The 23,323-nt window shown below is 39.2% G+C and overlaps 1 protein-coding gene across 6 annotated transcripts in view; it reads left to right on the forward strand.

Annotated features, from left to right (window-relative positions):
• The window catches only part of LOC110840451 (uncharacterized), a 103,390-nt gene that overhangs the window by 38,803 nt on the left and 41,264 nt on the right, over window positions 1–23,323 (forward strand). The window contains exon 1 of one of the 6 annotated variants that reach the window (XM_087358228.1): window positions 10,998–11,634. The exons of 2 other annotated variants lie outside the window; for them this stretch is intronic. In XM_087358228.1, the coding sequence (XP_087214354.1) occupies window positions 11,563–11,634 (72 nt within the window). In that variant the 5' untranslated portion in view covers window positions 10,998–11,562. Of the gene's footprint in view, window positions 1–10,997; window positions 11,635–23,323 lie in introns of those variants that run through there. 3 more of the 6 variants (XM_087358231.1, XM_087358232.1, XM_087358230.1) reach the window with 3 other exon arrangements.

Here is a 23,323-nt window from a genome sequence, read left to right on the forward strand (position 1 = left end):
ACAAAATTGTGAACAGTTCATAGGCAAAGTATTGTTCTTCAATTAGTTTATTAAACGAAGTTCAACAGTAACTTGTTATTAGTTTCAATGCATGAGGCTAGTGTGTGGATTTGTTAACCAACTATTGAACAGCCTCTCCCGCCGAGATTGAATTTTGTATACGCTTCTGAATATCAGGGTGATTGTAATTAGTGTCTATTAAGATGGGAGGCCTTTGGGGAGGGGAGGAAGTAAATAGCTAGAATTTAGAATTTTACTTTATGGGACTTAAATGCATTAACAAAATCAGGATATTATGCCTCGACTGGGATTTCAACAAAATACATTGTGGGCATCATACAGTGTAATATCTCAGCGTTGTTTAGAAAATGGAAAAAAAGCAATGCGCATAATTTGTTTTATTTATTCCGATATTTATGATCTTTGTTCATAATAAAACAAAAGTACTTTAGAACTTATGTGCTCATCCTACAAGCAAAATGACAGATCACTTATTAATAAGAGTCAGCAGAATATAAGACAGTTGCTGTTATAATTTCATTTTATTAATATCTAAAATTTGAGATTAATTCCTTTACCGCTGTACATAAATTCAGTCTTGTACCGAAAATTAGAAATGTGTGTTCATTCTAGTCCGATGATGGGACACACAAAATAATTAAACATTTTCTAGGCGTGGTGCCTTACAGAATGTCACAGATTGTTCATAAAATATTTGGTTGTTACAAACACTTAAATGACATTCATATTTGTATTTTCTTTTGAAAGAGTAGATCCACAAAACTGTTATGTAACTGACTTCATAATCACACGAAGGTTTCATAACTTGTAAAATTTGAGGTTTTCACAGCGGTGAGTTTGAAGACTTCTGTCTTCTGAGTTACTGCGCTGTGTAGTCTGGTCGATGTTTACCAAAGTTTCAGAGGTCATACTGCCTCCATCATCAGGACGATGAATGTGATGACGGAGGCAGTATGACCTGTGAAACGTTGGTAAACATCGACCGGACTACACAGTGCAACAACCCAGAAGACAGAAATCTTCATACTAAGAATCGCCCTGATGACGGAGGCAGTATGACCTCTGAAACGTTGGTTGACATCGACCAGACTACACAGCGCAACAACCAGACGACAGAAATCTTCATACTCATCGCCCTGATGATGGAGGCAGCAGGGAACACTGAAATGTTGGTAAACTTCTACCAGACTACACAGCGCAACAACCCAGAAGACAGAAATCTTCATACTCATCGCCCTGATGACGGAGGCAGTATGACCTCTGAAACGTTGGTTAGCATCGACCAGACTACACAGCGCAACAACCCAGAAGACAGAAATCTTCATACTCATCGCCCTGATGACGGAGGCAGTATGACCTCTGAAACGTTGGTTGACATCGACCAGACTACACAGCGCAACAACCAGACGACAGAAATCTTCATACTCATCGCCCTGATGATGGAGGCAGCAGGGAACACTGAAATGTTGGTAAACTTCTACCAGACTACACAGCGCAACAACCCAGAAGACAGAAATCTTCATACTCATCGCCCTGATGACGGAGGCAGTATGACCTCTGAAACGTTGGTTAACATCGACCATACTACACAGCGCAACAACCCAGAAGACAGAAATCTTCATACTCATCGCCCTGATGACGGAGGCAGTATGACCTCTGAAACGTTGGTTGACATCGACCAGACTACACAGCGCAACAACCAGACGACAGAAATCTTCATACTCATCGCCCTGATGATGGAGGCAGCAGGGAACACTGAAATGTTGGTAAACTTCTACCAGACTACACAGCGCAACAACCCAGAAGACAGAAATCTTCATACTCATCGCCCTGATGACGGAGGCAGTATGACCTCTGAAACGTTGGTTAGCATCGACCAGACTACACAGCGCAACAACCCAGAAAACAGAAATCTTCGTTTCATAACTTATTTTCTGTGATAGAAAACTGCAGCGACTGGCAATGGGATGAACGATGGGAATCGATTGTCCTCAGAATCACGTTAAGATTTGCTATGGAATCCGTCTAGCCTCCAATCCAATTGATACCAGGGTCACTTTCTCTGGACGTAAAATGGTCGCAGCGTGAAGCTAACCATCCACATTTATCTAAGGCCAAAGTAAAGAATGCGTGTTACATGTACGTTCACCTCCACGTACGTCTTCATGTCATGGGGCTTTTGCTTTACCCCTTGTATGAGTTAAAGGAGGCGTACAATATTTTGAATTCTTTTTTCTAGAAACCTTGACACGTGCCTGCATTCAGAGTAAGTGGAGCGAAAGTGGTTGATCAGACGTGAAGTTCGGGCAAATCTGCGTGTAGCAGCCCTGCTTTCTGTACCGTAATAGCACACGCCTCGAGCCAGTGGATTTCCATCCCTCTGTTGGAGAGGCGTAGCGATTTTTACTGTTTTAACACTGCACTGAAGTGAACAGTGCATCATGACGTCAGTAATACGAGTGGTAAGAGTTCACAAGGCCTCCGAAAGGGTCAGCTTTGGTCACTCTCACTTAGCAAGTTGGTGCAGCTGGAAATATTTATAGCTCTGCGATTATTCGGGAGATACCTAGTTTGAAACTCGGTCTGATTACCGGGTAACGTGACAATTTCTCGTGAGTTTCTTCAGTCTCTTCAGACAATTTATGGAAAAGAACTTGAAATATGACCATCCGTTTCCAAATTCGTACCTTCTCGCCATTCCTGATCTTCTTACCATCTGGTTTGCTTTTTGATTACTAACTCAGTGAAGCCTAGTCCTGTTTGAGAAGTTAGCAGTCGCTCAGTTTCTCACTAAATTGCCATCTTTTATGAAACCAAAATGTTCATTACTGTGTTCAAAACATTCTGCAACTAGGCTTTATCTTCAGTCTGCTGAATGTAGTTTACAGTTTCAGTACTCAGTGCTAATGTCTCCCAAATATAAACCCCCCCCCCCTCTTCTGGTTCCCGTCTAGAACTTTGTGTGAGTTTATCATCTCTACTGTCCGTGTTACATGCCCTGCCAATCTCATTTTCTTGATTTGATCACCCTAACATTATTTGGTAAAGAGTACAAATTTTAAAGCTCCTCATTATGCCGTCTCCACCAGTCTTGTCTTAATTTATCTTGGCTCCAGACATTTTCCTCGGCACATCGCTTTCAAGAACCACATTAATTAGGTACATTATAGATCGAAATGGAGCTTCTGTTTTTCCTGTACGCATCTCTGAAAAGATGGACAGACTGGTATTATAAGCGTAGGTTTGCATGTTTATTTAATACACTATTTTAATTTATCTCACACAGATTATTTTTTCCCCAGATTACAAATAGGTTTTGATAAGACGAAGGAGGATGTAGTTTTTGACCACACTGTAGCTAAAAGTCTGTATTCTCAAGCAAACCTTCTGAATAGGCTATATTTTCTGAAGATGAATCTTGCGAGTATATAGCCGTTTACAAACACAAATGTAAGTTTTGTGTAAACCGAAAGGACTGGGTGGTTGTGTCTCTGCTGCCCTGGTTGTCACGCGCCCCTAATCCTCTTAATGGCAAGGGGTTGGTGTACTTTATGACTGGTGGAAATCGGAAGCCATAACAGATCGGTTTACTTACTAATTCCACAATAACCACGTAAAGATGAAACAACATGTAATGTAGCCACACGCCTACAGAAGGCGGTATCAGTCGAATGAATGCGTTGACTTAGTATCACGACATTCAATAGTGGAAACCAGGATTATTTGAGCTGCACAAAGTACCGATTTTAATCTAGTGCGTAATTTGCGGCTTGAATGCAATATCTAAATTTTACTTTTTAATTATGTTTTCTGTGTTTGCTCATCTGCAGAAGCATTTTGCAATACCAAAAACTGGCGCCGGTATACCTTGTTCCACAAAGTGTGGGAGGCAAATATTTGCGGACTTCAAATTACATTTTTATTGTCATCATTCAATATTTGATACAGGTTGATAGTTTGTGGTTACAATTTCGGCAAGGAAATTTTTCCTCTAGAATCATGTCAAAAACAGTTCGTGATGCCCACAGGGCGTGCTTTCCAATATGCATATTTTGAAGATTACGCCATGTCCCTCGCATTTCATTTGTGCTGTAATGAAAGTGTGTCTCTTAGTCCATTCTTGCCGTTGTAACGTAGGAATTCTGGCTATGGCATTGGGCAAATGTTTCTCTTCTCAAGTCACAACAAAGTTTGTAGTGCGGGGGCAGTTACGCTCTGTCCGACAGTTGGACGACAATTCGGCGACTGCGCTAATCGTAGAACAAGCTTATGACACAAATATTTACATAAGTTAATAGTGCTCCGAAGGAATGTGTTTGACAAGTAGATCTGCCTCTGTACAGTTAAGGTCTGTTATATCGTGTAGGAAAAGAGAGTTCTTTATCATATGTTGTTTTCATTTATCAAATATATTTTGTTTCTTGTATCTCACCGAAGAACGACTCTTAAGGTCTATTTTTTATATTAATATTGCGAATTTTTGCTCACCATGTTAAAGAACATTTGAGGAGGAAGTTGGGAGGCACACTGCCGTCTCAAGATCACACCTGATTAACGTAGTCTGGTATTCATGGTGCTGAACGTTCGCGTTTAACTGCCACAGAGTTTGTTACCTAGAGACTGAAATCCGAACCAGGTAACAGATAAGTCTTGACTCATGACAGGCTTTGTAGAGAATTAATGTTACGTATTTTGGAATCAGACTGGATGGAATATTTTGGTACTGATTCTGTGGAACTGTCAATAATCTGTAACAGAAATCCTTCAACTGCACTGAGAATTTACTCCTCAACTCGTACCGAAATTCGCTCGAGTTTCTATAGAATCTCCCTTTCAAATGTTAATTAGCTGCGATACTTCCCCCTGGTTGCTGCACCCTTCATCCCCCATGTCCTGCTGCTGATTTATAACGTCAGCATAATGAAAACAAGGAAACGCCAAGTTCACATCCACACGACTCTACCTATTTCGAAAAGTTGAAATTTCGTGATTCTTAAAATAGGACATCTACATCTGTGCCGTTCTATCGTATTGCCAGTCGAGCAATGTGTGACAACACTTAGAGGACACGCATTTTTCAAATGCGTTCTGCACTATTTTAATTATCTAATTGGCATTAATACTTATTTATTGAAAATAAAAGTACGTGTTAGTAAGTGACGCACACTACAGACAAGAGTATCATATTGTACAGGATCAGAAATTTTTATTTCTTGCATTTTGATAAATATTTATCACATGTAAACTATTAATATATAAACGCTATATATTATTATGTTTATTTGAAATTTGAATGGCTTACAGATTAAATCATGCTGACAAAGAAATATGAGCTCGCAACGTCGCTTTATTATGCGAGAAACCAAGTGCTAATAGGTTTAGAAGACGAAAAACCGTGAGAGATAATTTGGGGCACCTAGGCGTATGTGGCAGGATTATATTAAGATTCATTTTAAATGAACAGATTGTGATGTGGATCTGATTCATCTAGCTCAGAATTACATTTCGTGTTCAGTTCTTGTGAAGATGTTGGAATTTATTGACTAGCTGAGCGACTACTAGCTTCAGCAGGATTCTGTTCCATAGCCCTTCAGGACGCTCTAATGTGAATCTAAATTTAGTCGCCAAGTTACAGCAGCTCGTGTCTAATCGCAGTGCCTGCTGGGTAATGACTAGGAGGCTGTATATTAAAGTTTCACCCCTGTGTGCGTCTGTTTCATTATAGACCACCCCCACCTATCCTCTCTAGCAATGCTAAATTTGAGACAAAGACTTATTATAAGACGGATAATGACACGAGAGTAGGAATGTTAGCGGTTTCCACACTTTAATATGGCCTACATCCGTGTTTGTTTTCCCATCTCACCGCAGCGTCACGCGAACTTCCATATTCAGCTACATCCACTGTCTTATAAACTCAGCTGTTTTCTGCTTAACGCGTTTCTGAAGACGGAAACGTTTTTACGGAAGTGAAGGCAAATTAAGTCGATGATTTAGTGGTATGAAGTGATGTAGTACGAATTCGCCACTTATTTCTGTCTGCTATGCTCTCATATAAAAATCGCATTTTTCGTATTTTCCATTCAATACAAAAGCCTGTCGATTTTTATCATTTTTTGGTTATTATAATATTTCTCTGAGATCCTGTCCAGTAATTTTCAATCTAAAATCAATTAACTCTGCAACAAAATTCTGACGTCATAATATAAGTCCTGGAATATGAAGTTCTGAAAAAAAAATAAATATAAATTTCAAAAAATAGTTTTAGGATATCATATGGGATTGCGTTATATCTGTTCGTGATAATATCCGAGAAATTTTCCCCGCTTTCAGTTTTCTGCTATCCTTATTCAGACATCGAAAGTGGCAGTGTAGTGGTTAGTACTTCTGCTTCGTATTTAGGAGGCCTAGAGTTCGGATCTAGACCAGCACACGGACTCTCCTAACTGTTATTCCTTAGTCGCGTACGTTAGAGGAGGGCATGGTCTCTTCTTTCAAGTCATTTTCAACTCATGTTTCATAATTATCCTACCTTTCTAAACCATACAAACCGATATACGTGCGGTATTTGGAAAGGCGTTGTTGTATAGACAAAGAATCACTACTTCACGTATTAGGACGGATGTTTATCCCACAGTATTCCTTGTAGGTCAGGTTAGGCTAGTTCTTTGCGTACTGATAACACATTTCATTCTCGCAAGCTAACATTTAGCCTGGCTGTCCTATCCTTCTTCAGCTAAAATCATTTGTGTTATAATGTATAATGTGCACTGTTAACCAAACGTAAATGCGATTAAATCAACAAGAATAAGATGGACGAGGCATTTAGCACGCACGGGAGAAATTATAGCTATAAAATCTGAAGGGAAAAGACAGCTGTTTGCTTTTCTGAACAAAGTGTTAAAGTCTGCAGTGTCAACAGTCAGCTGCTGTACGAAAGCTTTGAATCAAGTATTTGCTTGCATAATCAATTACGTTTATAATCTAGCAATTAGTCTTCCGATATTATAATTACGTATCGTGAGTTCCTGCTCAGAGCAAACTAAATTATCGATTTGCGTGAATTTCTTGTACTAATGCGTAGATACTAGTGTAGGCCCATCATATTATTCGACGCTAGCCTCGACTCTAATGTAATTACGGTTTTAACTCCAGTCGACCTTCCTGTAGCCTCATCGTATAGGATTTAGGCGTCATTGGATCCGTAACGTCCACTTTCCAAAATGCGAAACATATTATGCCAATGGCGGCGAGTGTAAGGAACTTTCTGAAATAGGTGACGACTTCCTAAGTTGAAATGGCTTCGTTAAGTATGCTGGGTATAAAGAAATCACAGAGCGACGTTTGTCATACACATATTTCTGGTTAGTTTAAAAATGCATGGAGATTGATTTGAACTTCGCCAGACGATGTTACGGTTCTTAAGTACGAGGCGCGTCCCAAAAGTAAGTTTCCCACTCGTCCTACAGCTAGCAAACCTTATATTGAGCGAAGCGACTGTGCGTACGTGATAGAGCAATGACGTAGCATGGCGCATGCACTAACGGCACTTCCCGCGTTCTCACAGTAGCATCGTTGCAGCTGTTGAAGATGGAGGTTCTTATGCCAGCTCCCGCCGACTGTGAAGTGCGGTCAGTGATAACGCTATTCCGCACACGGCTCGACGGACAGCAAGTCTCCTGCAGGAGTTCAGCTGGGAGGTGTTTAATCATCCACCCTACAGCCCGGACCTCGCTCCCAGTGATTTCCATCTTTTCCTACACCTCAAGAAATTCCTGTCCGGTCAGCGTCAGCGTTTTGAGAATGACAGAGAGGCGGAGATGGTTGTCACACAGTGGTTCCAATCCCAGGCGGCAGACTTCTATGACACAGGTATTCAAAAGTTGGTCCCACGGTATGATAAATGTCTCAATTCCGGTGGCGAATATGTTGAAAAATAGCTGGACACTTGCTGTATCTGTTGCAATAAATATTTCCATGAAATTGTGTTTTGTTTCTGTAAACGGCCCCAGGGAAACTTACTTTTGGGACGCGCCTCGTAGATGTAATATTATAATATGACTTGTGGAGAAATGTCTTTGTTTAGTTTTAGTAGTTGTTGGAAGTTAATAAAATTCTTGTTTCAACAATAAAGACAATCTCTTTGGCAAACAGTTCAGACCAGTAACGTGTTGGTAAGTATAAGGGATTGTACTAGTTCAGTATAACGAGAAACTTTGGATTGTTGTCGCCCATAGTACTAATAGTACAGGAGAGGTCTAGTGAATTGGTCACCGAGGACCGCAAGTGGCTGACCGCGTAATAATCGGCGTGAATGCCAACCAGTTGCGAGCCAATGCATGTAATATGCAAATGAGATTACACGGGTCATACATAACGTTACGGAAACTTGTTTCAGACATGAATTGTTCCCGTGTTTGAACGCATAGAATAAGTCATATTTAGCAAATCCAGTCCTAATATTTCCTTCAGTACTCGGCTAGTGAGTATATTAATTTTGCGAATTTGAGAAGGGCAAGTTTATATTTTGCGTACTTCAATATTTGGGCTTTTTCACACACGAGACGGTACGATACACGATTAGAAACTAAATTGTACCAAGAAATTACAGAATTTAAGCTTCTCTCTAAGTTTTTATATAATATATTTTGTATAGTAAACATATCCTATAGAAATGGCTTTGGCGCAATCTTTTGACTCTGGGTGTCCAAAGAAATTGTAATCAGTGCTTTCTACATTAGACCGCGCCGAATTTATTTATTTCTACTTTCGGAGTTTAAAATTATGTGGATTTCGCCATTATGCTGTTCAGATAGCGCAATACCAGCGACGTTCCATGACGGTGCTAGTCTGTATAACGAGTGCTTGCCTCTTACGACACGAAGACAGTTTCTGGCACTATATTAAAGCACACTGCCATTCGGCTCTGTGAATTTAGTCAGATAAGACTTCTTATTCATATAATACGTAGCGTTTAATAACGTACATTTATCCTGCAATAATATACTAGGTGCACTCATAAAGTATGTTCTGTTCTCTTGATTTTACAGAAGGTTTCAAGCAAGAAGTTGGTAACTTTGCCTAGAAGTATGGGTTATTTCAAATCTTTTCCTACATAAAAAGCTAGAAGGCCAGTGGCTATCACGGGAAAAGCAGTTTTGTTTTATGTCATTAGTGCAGTTAATACAGCTGCAAAGAGATAACACAGGTTGCAGGGTACGTAGGCAATTACTGGTCCGCTAGATTGTAAAAACGTATTCTTTTAACTGGATTTCGTATGAGTGTTTCTTCTGTACGGAATGTTTTGAATATATCTGAACTGAGCGTTTTGTTCCAGAAATATCCACTACCCTTTTTCAAGAAGTCGTCTTATTAGGCTTACCATGTACAACATTTCATTTTAATCGATTATGTGTACTGTATTCATTACAGACATTTTACTTTGTAAATGTTCCGAGTATTCCTAAATTGTCCATAAGCTAAAATATATTCGCGTCCCCATATCTGCATTCCTTACGGCCACGTTAATAGAATCAATTTAGTTTAATGGTAGTTATTATCATTTTATTGCAAAGCGGAGGGTCATAACAATATTCGATGTATCGAGAACTGGTATTTTTTAGCCTGTATTTATCCTGTACGTGCCGCGTTTCATAAAAAAACACCGACAATGTACGGAGTTCGTTCAACCATTGTCTTTTATTGAAATTGTCCTCCTCGTGATACACTGGTAGTAACAACACGATGATAATGACCACTTCATATAAGGGTAAGAAATCCATTCAAATAAATGACACCGGTTTAGTACTGCTGTAAAAATACTCTTATAATACATTTTGTGCGTATGCTGTGCAGTATGCAGTAATGCTACGAGTATTCTATAATTTTATTACGGTGAACCGCTTCAGAAGGAAGAGATACGGACAATGGAACTGAAGAAGGAATTTAAAAAAAATGCTTTACTCCATGTTAAAAATGAAATATCTTGATATAAAATTATGACCGAATAGAAATCACGAAGAGAGTCTATTTTTTTCTAATGTTTCAGTTAGTATGTTAGGGTTACAGGTACTATAAATTAACAGTCACAGAATTTTGTGATTTATTTCTACGTTTACACACTAATGCATATTTTCAGGAAATATAAACTACTGATTTCACTATTTAGTGGTCAATTTTTACACTTTCCATTAATTTACATTCCTAGGATCTATACATTAATAATTACAGGATTTAGTGATATATTTTTAGATAAACTTCCACTAATACACATTCGAACTCAGTTAAAAGCGTCAGATATAACCTGAATGAATGTCATTTTTGAAATATATTTAATTAATACATTCAGGATTTAATTCAGCCCTGATGATAAAGACAGTCTATCACTCTGGGACTTCACCAACAAACCCACATCCGCATGGTGCAAGCATCCGAAAGCAGGATAAAAATTAAAAATTCATAATGCTTTTGTTAGCTAAGTAAATACAAACTTTCATGTAGCTAATTCTGAAGGTGCATTTGTTAACACCAAAACACCGAAAGTCAAAATCAGATTCACTGTGTTGTTGTTTCACATTCAACAAGAAACTAATTACGATGTATGACAGCAAAACTTGTTTTCATACCCAAACGCAAGAATAAATTGCTGAGGAAAAAACATCTACACTGAAGAGAGAGGTGACAGGAGCTCCGTAATATTTACTGTGCACGAAATAATTTATTATTAGGATGATAAAATCACAAATTGCGGGAATCAAAAAATGCATAAAATTTTTTTTGTCCGAAACCTGAATGTGAGGGATCACTTGTAAAAAACTGGCGCAGATGGAAGTATAATTCTAGAAAGTATTTTAAAGAAAGTTGTTTTGAGGATGCGCACTGAACTTCGGGGACTAATAGTGGCCTGTATTGAACGTAGTAAAGCGTATTCGGCTTCCATAAACGGAACTGAATAACTTGACGAAAAGAGCAGCTGTCAGCTTCTGTAGGACTCTGCATCATGGAGTTACATCTTATCTAAGATTTATTATCACAAATATTTCAAAACATTACATTAAATGTCGTCAATATTGCTCTCAGCTCAGAAATTCAGACGACCCCCATGTTTTATTGATGCTAGGGCAAAGGTGAGATGGGGTCAGGTAGATCGGTCTTAAGTCCAAGACCATTTTCACTTTCCCGGTTGAAAAAGTGAAAGTATTACAGTGCGTGCAACTGAACTCATGTTGTATTCTATACCTTTGGCGGGCGGGTGGGCGGGAGTGTAGTGGATAAGGGAAGAGCCGTGGCGAAGTGAAAGACGGTGTGTGTGTGTGTACCAGAGGAGGAAAATGTGTTTTATACCGAGAGTCCTCTTTCTCCAACATAAGTGCAGGCTCATTTCTGTGTATTTACAATTCAAATCTAAAACCCCCCAGTGACGTGAGGGGTTGGAGGTGGGGTGGATTGGTGTGTTGAAGGAGCTCTGAGCCCTTTAGGAATGGGAGGATCAAATGTTGCTACAGTGTTGAGTATCCATAGCGAGCGTCACCACAGGAGGATATGAGGAGCCTTAGCAAAATCATTGATACGGCAAGAAACTCGAATCTCATGATCCTTGTTCAGAGGATTAAGGTATGGCAACAGACATTTTATAAAAAAATATATTTCATTATAAAAACTTCAAGATTTTTCTTAACGGATATTATTAACATTTTATCTGTTTTCTACAGAGCGATTGGTTATGAATCCTAAACAGTGCTACTGCGTGTCTTTTCTGTAACAATTTGAATCTTTATGGGTTTAAAAAATATTTATGTGGATTAGGAACCAGTACTTAGTAGCTTATTTTACAACATTCTAAATGGCGTTACCGAAAATATAACACTAATTTAAATTGATCCTTCTTAATCATAAAACTGCGTCCGATTTTTAGAATATGTATATTTAATAATATTGGTTGGTTGTGATCATTTGTTGTTATTGAGGGATTTTGGGCCATATGTGGTATTTCTTATATACATAAGAAATACCACATATGGCCCAAAATCCCTTGTTACATAACATTATTTAATCTTAATTTGTTCGTATGTGTTGCTTAGTGGAAACAATGCATTAAAACAAAGGACTGTATACTCATCCATGACAGTAAAACATGTTTACGTGCTAATACTTAGCAGCTTTCGTAATTAAGCGGAGATAAGTAACGATCTGATAATATTTTAAGCTGCATTAGGGAAACCTAAATGATCATAGTTGGTATACATTATTTCTTAACAATGCCCACGGAATAAGGCAGTTCAAGATAGACTTAAGGATCGCATTAGTCCATCAATGTCTTATTTGATGCGACATGAAGAACATCTTTAGAATGACAGTGTACTATAAAAAGTATGCCCTTCCAATATTGTTGTTGTCAATTTTACTTTTGCAAAGTATAAACAATACAATCATTGGATGTGTGTGTCTCCTGTTTGCTGGGAAACAGAGTGACGTGTTCAGCTGGCTAGCTCAGCCCACGTAGGAACCGATGGAGCGTGACTGACTGTGTTGGTGCATTTGACATTGTGTATGCCTTTGCCCATTTTCCACGATAATGCACGTGATGTGGGTAAATAATATGATCTGCGATTTAACTGGCTTCGTCAACCACACGAAATTTAGTAAGCTACGTGTACACACCGCACTCATAAAAATAAACAGGCTGCACAAAGATGATTATTACGGAATAATAATGACACCCTCCCACCTTCCCCGTTTTTAAATAAGATCTTAAAAAATATATTTAAAAAATAGTACGTTTTAAGGTTTTCGTGGCGGTGAGTAAGAAGATGTCTTTATTCTGGGTCGTAGGGTCGTGTAGTCTGGTACAAGTTTGTCATAGTTTCAGAGGTCCTTGCCGCTTCCATAATCAGGGCGATGAGCTATTGCCCTAATGACAGCTATCTTCATATTCAAAAACAGTTGTTCATTAATTGTTTTATATTCTGGCAGAGTTATATATCCAGTCCATAGTGAACTCTTAAATTTAATTAACTTCAGAAGTTATAGTGCAATAGAACGTATGCAAAATCGATAAGGATTGTGGCAGGGATGAAAATTATAATTTCAAGGTTTTTGCGACAGGTTATAGGACTCTGCGAGCTTTAGCGGGTAAAAATTAGAAACTGAAGGTCAACTAATCTATTTTGCTTATTTAAGGGCATGTTTTGCTGAGGTTTAAAATAAACTATTTATTTTAAAATTTATTATTTAAAAAAATCGTTGAACAATGTATCAACAGTATTTTCATGGAAATTCAGAGCCCCCTTCAACTGTTGTTATAATTGGTCACAGTAGATAGCTGTAATTTACATTGTACATTTCATATTAACGGTATTAAATAAAGATAATTACGCACGAACCATTTAAGTAAAACAGTTAACGACGTTGTTAACAATATATAAAATGATCTTACGAAATTAAATACGCTCAACGCGATATTGGAATTGTGTAACTTGTCAAAATAAACACAATGCTCATCTACGGCGTCTTACGCAGTTCCGTAATTGTGAATGGCGTATCATATAACTTATCTTTGATATACCTTGCTCTCTGTAGAATGTAGCACCTCGTAATTAATAAGATATCTTGCGTTGCGTCTGATTGAAATCAATACTGTTGAAACAGCATCTCGTTATTTATAATTACTGACTTGTATACGCGGCCATGTCTCTCCTTAACATTGTTAACCGTTTCGTAATGGGAACAATAAGTTGAAATTTCCTTTGAAGACATACTAATTATAACCGTCTTACGAAAATATTCAAAGACTGTGTTGTGTTCATCAACATTATTTTATATGAAACCCTTTAGACATACACATCCTAAGGAGAATCTGAGGCAACATGATATCTAAAACAAGGTATTCTGTTCGATTCTGGACACCAGCTACTCTAAATAACACGTATCGTAGTTTATATCAGTATCATTAAGCTAATGCTGCGAGCGTCATTAAATACCCTTAGATCGAACCACCTTTCTTGGTTTTATGTCTCACAGAATTATGATATTATGAAGTAAAGCGATCGATTGAAATCAGAAGAAGAGGTTTTCTGTTGAATATGTTTACTATTTGTCAGATGGGACATTATGCAGATGAGAGGAGAACAAGTGTACAGGCTGTAAGTAAATATTGGAGAGTGAAAATTATTATACGTGGCCAGAAACTGAAATGTAGTTAGTAGCTGGAGGCCAGAAGTGAAGTAGTGGGAAGGAATTTATATAATCATTTAAGAAGGGGCTAGAATAATAGGCAGATAGGTATTACGAGGCCGGGAATCTGTAAAAATGGGGGGAAACGCCAAGAAGAAGGAGAAACATCAAATAGCAAAATCTGTACTTGAAACCAATTAAAATTGCCGAAAATAAATAATCTACTGTGAAATATTTATACTGTATCATTAGAATAATTACTATTATGAATAATGGACTTTTATTAATGAGGTACGCGTTTTAAAAATTTGTTCTCGTAAAGAGGGAGAAACCAGAAACCAACGGATGAGGGAAGGGAGAATTAAACAAAAGGAGAGAAAATGCAAATATATTAATAATTATCAGTTTTTGGTACATTCGCTGGTAGAAAAATAAAATAATTATTTTCTTTCTGTATTGAAATAAAACTGTCTGATGCAACAGGGGACAAAATTCACAAACTGTGCAAAATATAATTAGTTTATATGTAATTCATTGACGCTTAAACTCGGTTTGAAGTACACATACTTCAGTTTAACGTTTGATAAATATTTTGATGTTCCAAATCGGATGTTATATTTGCTTAAACCTCTATGTTGTAATTTTCACATACTCGACCCTTTTAAATTCGTGTGTTGCACGTAAATTGGGCTTTTAATCTTTCAAACCGGAGCCCAGATGGGAGGCGCTGTTAACTTCAAAGGCTCTATCACATGCCACAGGCTATCCATACTAGTTACCTCTCTGAATACCCATGATGATATACCATATTCTTAACTTCAAAGTTCCCGCTGTGCTATTGATAATAAAATCCTACTGCTAATTAAAACATTCGAAATGTTATCATTAAGTGTGTGTCTTTCAATTTACTGCCCTAGGTTTACGGTGACGTAGTCTCTGGATGCGTGTACCTCAGATTATTTTAGAACGAAGAGTAATATTTCTTTACAAAAATTTGTATAGACATCAAACTATTTGTTTCATCAAGTGGTTTCTTGTTGACGTAATATTATGACTTGTATTCAGAAGGTACACGTTTTGAATCTTGGTTGGGTTACTGGCAACGTTTTTCGTGACATTATTAAGTCTCTCCTATGGAATGTTCTGTATCTGATGTCTAATCGTGGATATTTTATTAATACAGAATAATTTATGCTAAATCCCTGCGATAGTGAACGATTCAATTACAGCAGGCATTCATGCGTCAGAATAATCAGTCAATTACTACTGAAGTCACATTGACTGTTGAATATTACAGTGCAAATAATTGTCATTTACATAGAATTTTATAAAGTTTCTTAATTATTAAACGTACAGGTCTACAGATTAAATGTTTCGTGTGAGAGAAATGCAATTCAGTGTTTCGCGCCATATTCTGTATATACTCTTTTGGATGATAGGTTATTTAACAAAATACAGTCAACTACACGGTTATACGCCGTCTTGTAAGGTAAAAAGACGATAACAAATGGTCATTATACAAGAATATGGAAGAAGGCGGTCGTGGTCCATTTCGTTACCAGATTAGTACTTAAAATTAAGTCATGACCGCTTCACCCCATATCCTTTCCATTCAATAATCATCCAATTGATCGACGATGCATATTTTGAGTTATACTGCGTTCCAGCGTTTTTGGCCGCTGAACTTTGTGAACTGGAACCTCGGAGCGAGTCACCAGAACTTTGCTGGAAGGGGTGGCAGCAGGCCGCGTACAGTACCCTCCAAATAAAATATCACCGGTATGTAACACAGGAAAGTCGATTTCACTACACTACATATCACTAGAAAATTAACACCGCAGAGAGTATTAGATAACTTTATCTTCTTCACAAATATTCGGTCTTCTTTCAATTATTCCACTCCTCACAGACCTTCGCTTTCTGACATATTACTCCATTCATCACTACCGCTGCTGCTGTCCACTCCATTAAATTCAATTATACATATATTATATATATTAGTGACAAGGCAAGACCTCCTTTGAAAGCGTCACGAGAGGACAACTTACGTGTTAAAATATCGACAAAATTTTAAAAGCGTGACTACGCGTGCCGTACTGTAACGGCGTGTCAAAATGTGACCATACGTGCTGAAACGTGACGAAAATTTACAAAGCGTGACCAAGCGTGACTAGGCGTGAAGTATTGTAACTGCGTGACGAGATGTGGCGAGAAGTGTCGAAACGTGACTAATATTTGCAAAGCGTCACCAAGCATGACCAAGCGTGACTAAGCGTGACAATGCGTAATGCACTGATACTGCGTGACGAGATGTGGAAGGAAGATTTTAGACATGACGAATCTTTACAAAGCGTGGCCAAAGTGACACGCGTGACCAAGCGTAACCAAGCGTGACCAAGAGTGACCAAGCGTGACAAAGCGAAACCAGGCGTGAACTGCTTTGACCTCGTGACAAGGGACCACCATACGTGTCGAAACGTGACAAAGATATACAAAGCGTGACGAAACGTGACCAAGCGTGATAAAGCGTAACTACGCGTGACTGCGTTACGTACTGTAACGGCGTGACGAAATGTTGCCAGAATTACTGAAACGTGGCGACTATTTTGAAAGCGTGACCAAGCGTGATAAAGTATGACAAAGCGTGACTAGGCGTGAAGTACTGTATCGGCGTGACGAATTGTTCCTATAAGTGTCAAAACGTCACAAGCATCAAGACGGTACCTAACCTAAGACAATCCACTAAACAGACAACCTAACATAACCTAACCTAACCTAACCTAACACAACACAACCTATTCTTCCTTAACCTAACCTGCCGTAAGATATAACGTATTTGAAAGTTGCCAAAACTAACCGAGTCTTACGTAACAACGTGAGCGTTCGGAAGCGTGATTTTATGATCACGCGTGCCCAAGTGTGACAAAGCGTGACAAGACGTGATCTGCTTTTACTTCGTGTAAAGGGATCACCATATGTGTCGAAAAGTCACGAAGATATACAAAGCGTGACGAAACGTGATCAAGCGTGATAAAGCGTGACTACGCGTGCCTATGCGTGACGCACTGTAACGTCGTGACGATATATGGCCAAAATTACCTAAAAGTGACGAATATTTTGAAAGCGTGAAAAAGCGTGACAAAGCGTGACTAGGCGTGATGAACTCTATCGGCGTGACGAATTGTGCCTATAAGTGTCATAACGTCACAAAAATCATCAAAACGGTACCTAACGTAAGACAATCCACTAAACAGACAACCTAACATAACCTAACCCAACCTAACCTAACATAACCTAACATAACACAACGTATTATTTCGTAACCAAACCTGCCGTAAGATGTAACGTATTCCAAAGATGCCAAAAATAACCGAGTCTTACGTAACGGAACGTAAGCGTTCGGTAGTGTGATTTTATGATCACGCGTGCCCAAGTGTGACAAAGCGTGACAAGACGTGATCTGCTTTTACTTCGTGTAAAGGGATCACCATATGTGTCGAAAAGTCACGAAGATATACAAAGCGTGACGAAACGTGATAAAGCGTGATAAAGCGTGACTACGCGTGACTATGCCTGACGTACTGTAACGGCGTGACCATATATGGCCAGAATAACCTAAAAGTAACGAAAATTTTGAAAGCGTAACAAAGCGGGACAAAGCGTGACAAAGCGTGACTAGTCGTGATGTACTCTATCGGCGTGACGAATTGTGCCCACAAGTGTCATAACGTAACAACAATCATCAAAACGGTACCTAACGTAAGACAATCCACTAAACCGACAACCTAACCTAACCTAACCCAACCTAACCAAACCTAACCTAACCTCACCCAACGTAACCAAACCTAACCTAACCTAACCTAACACAACCTATTCTTTCGTAACCTAACCTGCCGTAAGATATAACGTATTCCAAATTTGCCAAAACTAACCGAGACTTACGTAACATAAAGTCATCGTTCGGAAACGTGATTTTTTGATCACGCGTGACCAAGCGTGACAAAGCGTGACAAGACGTGATCTGCTTTGACTTCTTGTAAAGGGATCACCATATGTGTTGAAATGTCAAGAAGATATACAAAGCGTGACGAAACGTGATCAACCGTGATAAAGCGTGACTACGCGTGACTATGCGTGACGTACTGTAACGGCGTGACGATATATGGCCAGAATTACCTAAAAGTGATAAATATTTTGAAAGGGTAACAAAGCGTGACGAAGCGTGACTAGGCGTGATGTACTCTATCGGCGTGAACAATTGTGCCTATAAGTGTCATAACGTCACAAAAATCATTAAAACGGTACCTAACGTAAGACAATCCACTAAACAGACAACCTAACCTAACAAAACCTAACTTAACCTAACACTAACCTAACCTAACCTAACCTAATCTAATGTAACTAACCTGACCTAACTTAACCTAACCTAACCTAACACTAAGCTAACCTAACCTAACCTAACCAAACTAACCTAACCTAACCTAACCTGAATTCAAAATGTTTGTCGAAAATTTCGAAAATTCTTAGTTATCTTCGCGTTTCACGCCATTTGCAGCCATTCTTAATTTTTTTGAAATTTCGACAATTTTGAAAATTTGAGAAATTTCAATTTTTTCGAAAATTTTCGAAAAGTAGAAAAACGTGGGAAATCGTCCAAAAAGCGCACAAAACTAAGAATTTTTGAAAATTTTCATCTTTTAATTTTCTTTCGAATTTTCGGAAAATTTTTGGTTTTGTTCGCATTTCAGAGCGTTTGCAGCGTTTTTTGATTTTTCTAAAAATGTGAATTTTTTTCTTGTAAATTTGACCTGGCTCATCCTTATCAGGACTAGACTCCGCCGGGCTGTCTATTTCACACAGTATGAGACGTACTCACTATGTGAGTCAACCGGTATCTGCTGTATACGGTGTGTGATTCACCAGGTCTGTGCATGACTCCGCCTCTGGCTAACAAGGTCTATGCGTTTTCACGACGTCATCACAAGACCCAGGAATGTGACTCGATCGGTTTGGATAACTTTGGTTGCAATATTAGCAAACCGACGCCTGGCGTCGCGACGCCCAACATTGCGACTCTCTGTCATGGCGCCTGTGTTATCGCACGTGAATTTAAATATCACTGCTGACGAAATTAGAAAACCGACGCCTGGCGTCGCGACGCCGAACATTGCGACGCTCTATCATGGCGCCAGTGTTATCGCACCTGAATTTAAATATCACTGCTGAAGAAATTAGTAAAGCGACGCCTGGCGTCGCGACGCCATCCGCCGTCACGCCAGATGAAGCATACCACCCTTGGTATAACGTTTGGCACGATGATAGAAAATGGACGCCTTGCGTAACAAGGTTCTTGAAGGACGAAATTTTACCGAAGATGACAAAATAACCTAACCTAACCTAACCCAACCTAACCTAACCTAACCTAACCTAACCTAACCTAACCTAACCTAACCTAACCTAACCTAACCTAACCTAACCTAACCTAACCTAACCTAACCTAAACTAACCTAACCTAACCTAACCTAACCTAACCTACCCTACCATAACTTAACCTAACCTAACCTAACCTAACCTAACCTAACCTAACCTAACCTAACCTAAACTAACCTAACCTAACCTAACCTAACCTAACCTAACCTAACCTAACCTAACCTAACCTAACCTAACCTAACCTAACCTAACCTAACCTAACCTAACCTAACCTAACCTAACCTAACCTAACCTAACCTAACCTAACCTAACCTAACCTAACAACCGGAATTCAAAATTTTTGTCGAAAATTTCGAAAAATCTTAGTTTTCTTCGCGTTTCACGCCATTTGCAGCCATTCTTAATTTTTTTGAAATTTCGACAATTTTGAAAATTTGAGAAATTTCAATTTTTTCGAAAATTTTCGAAAAGTAGAAAAACGTGGGAAATCGTCCAAAAAGCGCACAAAACTAAGAATTTTTGAAAATTTTCATCTTTTAATTTTCTTTCGAATTTTCGGAAAATTTTTGGTTTTGTTCGCATTTCAGAGCGTTTGCAGCGTTTTTTGATTTTTCTAAAAATGTGAATTTTTTTCTTGTAAATTTGACCTGGCTCATCCTTATCAGGACTAGACTCCGCCGGGCTGTCTATTTCACACAGTCTGAGACGTACTCACTCTGTGAGTCAACCGGTATCTGCTGTACACGGTGTGTGATTCACCAGGTCTGTGCATGACTCCGTCTCTGGCTAACAAGGTCTATGCGTCTTCACGACGTCATCACAAGACCCAGGAATGTGACTCGATCGATTTGGATAACTTTGGTTGCAAGATTAGCAAACCGACGCCTGGCGTCGCGACGCCGAACATTGCGACTCTCTATCATGGCGCCTGTGTTATCGCACGTGAATTTAAATATCACTGCTGACGAAATTAGAGAACCGACGCCTGGCGTCGCGACGCCGAACATTGCGACGCTCTATCATGGCGCCAGTGTTATCGCACCTGAATTTAAATATCACTGCTGAAGAAATTAGAAAACCGACGCCTGGTGTCGCGACGCCGAACATTGCGACGCTCTATCATGGCGCCTGTGTTATCGCACGTGAATTTAAATGTCACTGCTGACGAAATTAGAAAACCGACGCATGGCGTCGCGACGCCGAACATTGCGACGCTCTATCATGGCGCCAATGTTATCGCACATAAATTTAAATATCATTGCTGACGAAATTCGAAAACCGACGCCTGGCGTCGCGACGCCATCCGCCGTCCCGCCAGATGAAGCATACCACCCTTGGTATAACGTTTGGCACGATGATAGAAAATAGACGCCTTGCGTAACAAGGTTCTTGAAGGACGTAATTTTACCGAAGATGACAACATAACCTAACCTAACCTAACCCAACCTAACCTAACCTAACCTAACCTAACCTAACCTAACCTAACCTAACCTAAACTAACCTAACCTAACCTAACGTAACCTACCCTAACTTAACCTAACCTAACCTAACCTAACCTAACCTAACCTAACCTAACGTAACCTTACCTAACCTAACCTTACCTAACCTAACCTAACCTACCCTACCCTACCCTAACCTAACTTAACCTAACATAACCGGAATTCAAAATTTTTGTCGAAAATTTCGAAAATTCTTAGTTTTCTTCGCGTTTCACGCCATTTGCAGCCATTTTTATTTTTTTTTAAAATTTCGACAATTTTGAAAATTTGAGAAATTTCAATTTTTTCGAAAATTTTCGAAAAGTCAAAAAACGAGGGAAATCGTCCAAAAAGCGCACAAAACTAAGAATTTTTGAAAATTTTCATCTTTTAATTTTCTTTCGAATTTTCGGAAAATTTTTGGTTTTGTTCGCATTTCAGAGCGTTTGCAGCGTTTTTTGATTTTTCTAAAAATTTGAAATTTTTTCTTCTAAATTTGACCTGGCTCATCCTTATCAGGACTAGACTCCGCCAGGCTGTCTATTTCACACAGTCTGAGCCGTACTCACTATGTGAGTCAACCGATATCTGGTGTACACGGTGTGTGATTCACCAGGTCTGTGCATGACTCCGTCTCTGGCTAACAAGGTCTATGCGTCTTCACGACGTCATCACAAGACCCAGGAATGTGACTCGATCGATTTGGATAACTTTGGTTGCAAGATTAGCAAACTGACGCCTGGCGTCGCGACGCCGAACATTGCGACGCTCTATCATGACGCCAGTGTTATCGCACCTGAATTTAAATATCACTGCTGACGAAATTAGAAAACCGACGCCTGGCGTCGCGACGCCATCCGCCGTCACGCCAGATGAAGCATACCACCCTTGGTATAACGTTTGGCACGATGATAGAAAATAGACGCCTTGCGTAACAAGGTTCTTGAAGGACGAAATTTTACCGAAGATGACAACATAACCTAACCTAACCTAACCCAACCTAACCTAACCTAACCTAACCTAACCTAACTTAACCTAACTTAACCTAACCTAACCTAACCTAACCTAACCTAAACTAACCTAACCTAACCTAACCTACCCTAACTTAACCTAACTTAACCTAACCTAACCTAACCTAACCTAACTTAACCTAACCTAACCTAACCTAACCTAACCGAACCTAAACTTACCAAACCTAACCTAACTTACCCTACCCTACCCTAACCTAACCTAACCTAACCTAACCTAACCTAACCGGAATTCAAAATTTTTTTCGAAAATTTCGAAAATTTTTAGTTTTCTTCGCGTTTCACGCCATTTGCAGCCATTTTTAATTTTTTTAAAATTTCGGCAATTTTGAAAATTTGAGAAATTTCAATTTTTTCGAAATTTTTCGAAAAGTCGAAAAACGTGGGAAATCGTCCAAAAAGCGCACAAAACTAAGAATTTTTGAAAATTTTCATCTTTTAATTTTCTTTCGAATTTTCGGAAAATTTTTGGTTTTGTTCGCATTTCAGAGCGTTTGCAGCGTTTTTTTATTTTTCTAAAAATTTGAAATTCTTTCTTCTAAATTTGACCTGCCTCATCCTTATCAGGACTAGACTCCGCCGGGCTGTCTATTTCACACAGTCTGAGCCGTACTCACTATGTGAGTCAACCGGTATCTGCTGTACACGGTGTGATTCACCAGGTCTGTGCATGACTCCGTCTCTGGCTAACAAGGTCTATGCGTCTTCACGACGTCATCACAAAACCCAGGAATGTGACTCGATCGATTTGGATAACTTTGGTTGCAAGATTAGCAAACCGACGCATGGCGTCGCGACGCCGAACATTGCGACTCTCTATCATGGCGCCTGTGTTATCGCACGTGAATTTAAATGTCACTGCTGACGAAATTAGAAAACCGACGCCTGGCGTCGCGACGCCGAACATTGCGACGCTCTATCATGGCGCCAATGTTATCGCACATAAATTTAAATATCATTGCTGACGAAATTAGGAAAACGACGCCTGGCGTCGCGACGCCATCCGCCGTCACGCCAGATGAAGCATACCACCCTTGGTATAACGTTTGGCACGATGATAGAAAATGGACGCCTTGCGTAACAAGGTTCTTGAAGGACGAAATTTTACCGAAGATGACAACATAACCTAACCTAACCCAACCTAACCTAACCTAACCTAACCTAACCTAACCTAACCTAACCTAACCTAACCTA

The sequence above is a fragment of the Zootermopsis nevadensis genome, unplaced genomic scaffold, assembly GCF_977971745.1.
Source record: "Zootermopsis nevadensis isolate Lab colony 2312 unplaced genomic scaffold, Znev_1.0 Znev_ptg000029l, whole genome shotgun sequence".
NCBI lineage: Eukaryota > Metazoa > Arthropoda > Insecta > Blattodea > Termopsidae > Zootermopsis > Zootermopsis nevadensis.